Raw genomic sequence first — 6,000 nt, 5'->3', positions numbered from 1 at the left:
ATATACTGTTGCAGCTATCCCTTGTGCCTTTAAAGTCTCTTAATCTGTACATTGTACTATATATCTTCTGTCAAGATACTCACGCTTTTTTCTTTTTAGTAGTAGCTAAAACATATTATTCAACTGTACATTCAATACTCGCAGCTGTAATGGAAATAAAATTTCTTTTCATACATCCAGAAAACTGCTTAATTTACATGTTAGTCCTAGAATTGCAGTGAACAGCAGCACATCATGCTGAGGCATTTTTGTTGCTTAATACTTATTTACATTTGTTCTGAATATAGGAAATTTTAAAGTCCTATTTTTTTCAAAAAACCTTCTTTATGTGGTAGTACTTTATGACATCAAGTTGAAGTAATACTTCAGGTTACTAAAGGCAGTATGGAACTCATATTGCCTTACCAAAGAAAGTGTCTAAGTCAGGGATAGAAGGTATTACATTTAGTCTCTACATACAAAATAATAATAAAATGCTCTTTTAAATGATGTGAGGGAGAAGAATAAGGCTCAGCAGGTCGCCTTAATGCTTGGGTTGTGCTAGTTTTTAAATGTAATAAAACAGAAATTCTCACTGAAAATACGGGAAAGTCACAACTTGGCAGGGGATTTTGTGCATATAGCCAAATGGTAGTTAAAGCTTCATCTCTGTGAGGTGTACTTGAACACATCAGCCTATTGCCCTACCAGTTCAGGATACAGACTACTCTGGTAGAAAAGCAGATCCAGAGTTAAAGAGATTGCATTGACGAGGCCTTCACGGTGCAAAACTGAACTTAGCTTCAAGTTGCTAGTCAAGTGCAGCTGTACCAAAAAAGTCCCTGAAGTCCTGTCTCGTAAATAATGCATCATTTATATATGATTTTAAGTCCAGATATTTAAGCAGCAAACAATCAGGCAAACCTCGGGCTGCTGAAGGAATTTGGATCTGCTTTTTCACTGTAGTTTTATTATGCAAGCAAAACACAGGAGATGACGACTGGGACATTTTGTGACCAGGCGCCTCTTGTAGTCTGCCAACCTTGCCTGTGCTCAGAATGTGACTACCTTCTGCAGAACCTAAAATATTAATTTGAGGACATTGCTATGGAGACTCGGAATGGAAAAGCTCAGCTACCTGGCCCCTCCTGGCACATTTCAGGTTTTTATTATTACCATAGAGCCTATTGGCACACATGTGGTCCGGAGCCCTCTAAGTTTCATATTATGAGGTCCCTGCCACTACAGCGACAGAAACTGCATGCCAACAGTACCTGTAAGCACCACAGATGAGCACAGGAGGAATGTTTACATTAACACCTAAAGGCCGTGCCTTGGCTGAATACGCCGCGGAGACACTGATCCACACCGTGCCGGTGAGGGGGGCGGTAAGAGGCCCCCAGGCCCTTCTCCTTCTGACAAAACTCCGTCTCAACCAAGAGCAAAGCCTCCCTGAGGGGGCTCCGGGCAGGCATCTTCTCCCTATTCCCCATCCTTTCCCCTTGCGCCGCCTCTTCGCTGGAGGCCGCGGGGAAACGCGGGCAGCTGGAGCCAGCCCTACCCTTGCAGAGCCCCGGCTCGCCACTGTCTCCCGTCTGACCCTCACTGCCGGTAAGGCTGGGAGCAGCAGCAGCAGCAGCAGCAGGGAAGCTCCCCTCGCGGCTCCTCCCTCCCCACCGACAAGGGTTAAACCCGCCGGTCCCAGCGTTGCATTGGTGGGATGCGAACGAAGGAGCGGGCCGAGGCGAGGTGTCGCCGGCGGCGGGCAGGTGTGGGGGTGATGGGCTCCCGGAGGCCGGGAGCGCTCCTCCGGCGGGGACGCGCAGGTGGCGCGTCGCCGGGGGAAGGACCGCTCCGTGCGCTCTTCACCTGTGGGCGTGACCGCCGTCCTCCTCCTCCTCCCCCTCCTCCTCCTTCTCTTTACTTGAAGGGCCGGGGCCGCTCTAGCGGCAGAGCCTAAGAGTGGGGTTGGCGGCGCACGGAGAGGAGGAAACCTGCTGCTGTTGCTGTCGACCCTCCTCGTAAAGTGTCCCGCCCGCCGCGGATCCGGCCGCCTTTCGCGCCTCTGCCCCGCCGAGCCCGCAGGACCGGCCGGGAGGGGAGATCAGGCTGGACTCGCCGGAGGGGGAGAAGGGGCGCCTCTCCGCCCGGCGGGCAGGGCCGTCTGTCTCCGCCGCCGTCCTCTGCCATTGGCGGGTACAGTCGCCCCGCTCTTCTCCGCGGGCGCTGGGCTAGGGAGCGGATCGCCCTCGCCCCGCGGAGCTGCCTGGTGGAGCCCTTCTCCGCCGGCGGGCGGCGGTGGCCGCCGGGGTGCCCTCGTCCCTCCGTGCTCGCTGCCCCCGCGGCCATGCTGCCCTGGGCTGGGAGGCGGTGGCGGCCTGAGCGGGGGTCGCCCTAGAGCGGCGGGCGGGCGGGCGGGGGAGGCCTCCCCGCGCTAGCACCGCCTCGGCCCGGGCCCCAGCCTGCGGAGGTCTGCCCCCGGGGGAGGAGGAGGCAGGAAAGAACAAGCGAAAGAACAACTTCTGCAAATTAAAAAAAAAAAAAATACAAAAAGGAGAGGCTCGTTCGCGGGACATCTTCAAAGCTCAGCACCTCGCCAGGCGTCAGAGTCCCAGTAAAAGCCACCACGTAGTGAATCTCGCCACAGTAACAGGAGGAAAGCTGGCAGCCGCCACTGCGCCAAAGTCCTGCACGCTTTAGAGTCGCCTTGGCTTTCGGGCTGGAAGATGGTTCTTGCAACAGGACCGTGTTGCTGCTGATGAACCGTGGGGTCGCTGGAAGATGCCTTCCTTGGGGATTACACGTGGAGAAAGGCCATCAGTCAAGGGAAGAGCTGACTGGTGAAACTCACTGACTTTACTTCCCCCCCCCCCTCCCCAAACCGGGGAAGTGGCTTCAATGGCTCCATCTCCCAGGAGAAGCAGTCGGAAAGATGCCAACGCCTTGCCAAGCATGTCCTCAACTTTCTGGGCTATCATGATCCTGGCTAGTCTCCTAATCGCTTACTGCAGTAAGTACATATTTGTGCTGGTGCTTTTGCTGGGCATAGATCCATGCCCTTCCCGTCTGAGGTAACGTTTCTGGCAAAGGCCAAGATCTGAAGCTGGCAGGCATAGGTACTGTGCCACCTCGGTGCTTCTCTCTCCACTCCCCCATGGTAAAGCAGGTAGACTGACACTTTAATACTGCTGCTTTTCGGGAGCATGAGATGTCCGTAGGTTATAGGTTGTAGATGTGACGTTTACAGTTCAAACAGAAACATCTCTTGGATTTTGGGAACAAACTTTTCAGTGGTAGTAACAGTAATCTACCGTTTGCTGTTTATTATCAGGTGTTACCAGCTCTCCCAGACTGCTTGCTCCCTCCACATGCACACTCTCCTAACCCCTGTCCACCTTCCCTGAACAGGAGCTATTTTGCTTATGTTCATCTCTTTAGGAAGCACATACTTAGTCAAGTGACAGATGTCTTAACATCACCAGGATCATATGTGATGCTCTGACTGTGAAATTGTATTGGAATACCCCACTCCTTCCTTAGCACATCCGCAGCAGTTCAGTAAACCCATGCTATCTGTTTCAGAGCTGCATCACAGGTTATCTGTAGAGCTTTGTATATTCTTTTTCAGGCTTGATAGATTGTCTGTTAATCACACTGGGTTGCAGATAAGGTATCTGTAAGAATCAAGTGCCTGGACTACTAATACTGTTAAAGACCTTTTTTTCTTGTTCCTTTCCCCCCCTCTCTTGGCAACAGTTAATTTCAAGCAGTTGTGTAATATAAATACAGTAAATGTCCATCCTTCTGGGGAATGCAAGTTAGCCAATACAATAAGAGTGGGAATCTTTCAAAGAGAACAGAAAAAACAGTTTCTATGCAATAGCAAAAAATAGATGTAATTTATCAGGAGGGACCTGCACAAACTTTGCTAAAATGAATCTACACTGTATTTTCCCAACCTGAGCTGAATGTGGTCTGTAATTTACCTATAGTGCGTATTCCTTTCATTAGCTGCAGCATAAAAGACTTTGCACTAGGCTTGTCTTGTTGAGCTGTAATAGGTGTAGGTTATGATGAATAGGAAATGGATTCTGGTTTTCAGGAGCATGCCTGCTGCATTTCTTAACCCTGTATTCCATTCCCTCCAACCATATTCTATACTCCATTTTTCTGTATTATATTTTTTCTGAAACAAGGTTGCAATTGACAAGGAGAACCTTTAAGTCACTTTTTTTGCATGTATGACTCTTCAGACTGACAACAGTGCAAGAGGCTTATTACATATTTGGTAATTTAGCACCTTTTCCATTGGACTTCTCATTAAAAAAAACCCCACATTTTGTACATGATGCCATATTCAATGTGCTAATATAGAGGGTATACAGGACACCATACTTGGATTTAAAAGAATTTATGTGCATACTGGGAGATAAGTGACTCAGTAAACACATATTACAGGACGAGTTGTTCAAATGTGAAGGGAATTCAGCTGGTTATTAGTAATAGGAAATATTTTATTAAGTTGGTGTTAGAAATGCCTGGAGAGTCCCAGGCTTTCTATGAGAAGATACGAGTTCTTCTGTGGTAATATCTTCTATCAGCATAGCCTCAGAAAGAGTTAACTGCAAACTCTGACACCTTAAAAATTATTTATATTCAACAAGGAGAGGTTTGACAATATTCTGTCCCAAGGAAGGAAGTTATCCATTTGGATTGTTCTATATTGTTCATTATTTATTTTTTTTAATTATTTACTGATGCTGAACAATGCAAATGTTAGCCAATATTATGAAGGCAATTTCTGATGTGCCCAGCTTCTAATTAGTTCTCTCAGCCGGTGTGGATGGTGTTCCTCAAACCTGTAGTACACTCTTCGTTCCATATAGTGCTGAAAAGCACCATGCAGCTTAAAATATGCAGTGTCAAAACACTCCACCATTTATGTAATGTTTCAGTGATTTGACAACTGCAATTCCAAATGTTAATGAAGCACCACGAACACTTTCTCGAGCGGCAGTATTTGAAAAATTGCAAAAAGTGTTTTTGCTGTGTGGAAAGGGTGAAGATGCTTAAAAATCGTGGAACAAAATGTGAAGCTATTTCTAGTTAAAGTAGTACTGCAAATTTTATGAATTCTTTAAAAAAAAATTATTTGGTCGTTTTAAAATCTTATTATTTTGAAGACAAGCATGACTGGGAGGGGGTGTCAGTTATGTTATAAGAATAACAGCTTTGCTGTATTTCCTAAGAAGTAAAGCAAAATAACTTGAACTTGAGTGTTCTGTGTTTTTCAACACACCTTATATTCAGGTATATAGAAGTATAACAAATTCAGTCTCTGATATCAAGCAGCCTTCTGTAAAAAGATCAGTACAAGTTGAACCCATTATTAAAGTAATTACAGGAGCCTCATATCTGATTATCTCTCACTGAATCATTTTATTACATTTACATCAAACCCTGCAGCTCAAAAACCCCAGAACTTTTATGTATTTCCATTTTTCTAGCACTATAAATAAAACTTTTGATCTACCTTTCTTGTTGTAACTTTTAATCTATTGGTCTGACAAAGCTTATTCTTGAATCAGTTATGTGAATGATTTTTCCCCTAATTACTTTGTGAATATTTGTTTCTGGGAATGTATTTGTTGTACAGTAGAAATCGCTATTACTGGGAGCAACTAGTAAACACCATACTCCACTTGAAAAATAAGTGTATTGATGAAGCATGTTCTGGGTGTATATGTACAGTGCATTAGACTTTCATTTATGCTTAAATTTCTGAATCCCAAGTATGTTCTCTTTGACAAGGTAAAATGATAAACTGATCATTTTTTTCTTTCTAAATGTTTAGGTTATATTTAGGGATAGTGGCTCCATCCTATGGTGGAAGAGAAACCTGCATCAAATCAACTAGGTTAGTTGCTATAGTGATAAATATAATGTAATATTCTCCTCCTGAAGAAAAATGGTCTGATTTGGTAGGTTTTCAACCGGAGAAATGCAGCAGTAGAAATACAG

General features: G+C 45.5%; 1 protein-coding gene across 1 annotated transcript in view; it reads left to right on the top strand.

Annotated features, from left to right (window-relative positions):
* Positions 1 to 2,877: 2,877 nt before the first annotated feature.
* Positions 2,878 to 6,000, top strand: part of TAFA5 (TAFA chemokine like family member 5) — a gene marked incomplete at both ends in the record, with an annotated part of 350,083 nt that continues 346,960 nt past the window's right edge. The window contains one exon of the mRNA XM_084260878.1: positions 2,878 to 2,989. Coding sequence (XP_084117004.1) covers positions 2,878 to 2,989 — 112 coding nt within the window. The remainder of the gene's footprint in view (positions 2,990 to 6,000) is intronic.

This window comes from Gallinula chloropus (assembly GCF_964237585.1).
Source record: "Gallinula chloropus genome assembly, chromosome: 1".
Lineage (NCBI taxonomy): Eukaryota > Metazoa > Chordata > Aves > Gruiformes > Rallidae > Gallinula > Gallinula chloropus.
Note: the sequence above shows the minus strand (reverse complement) of the source record. Positions and strands in the feature narration are given on the sequence as shown.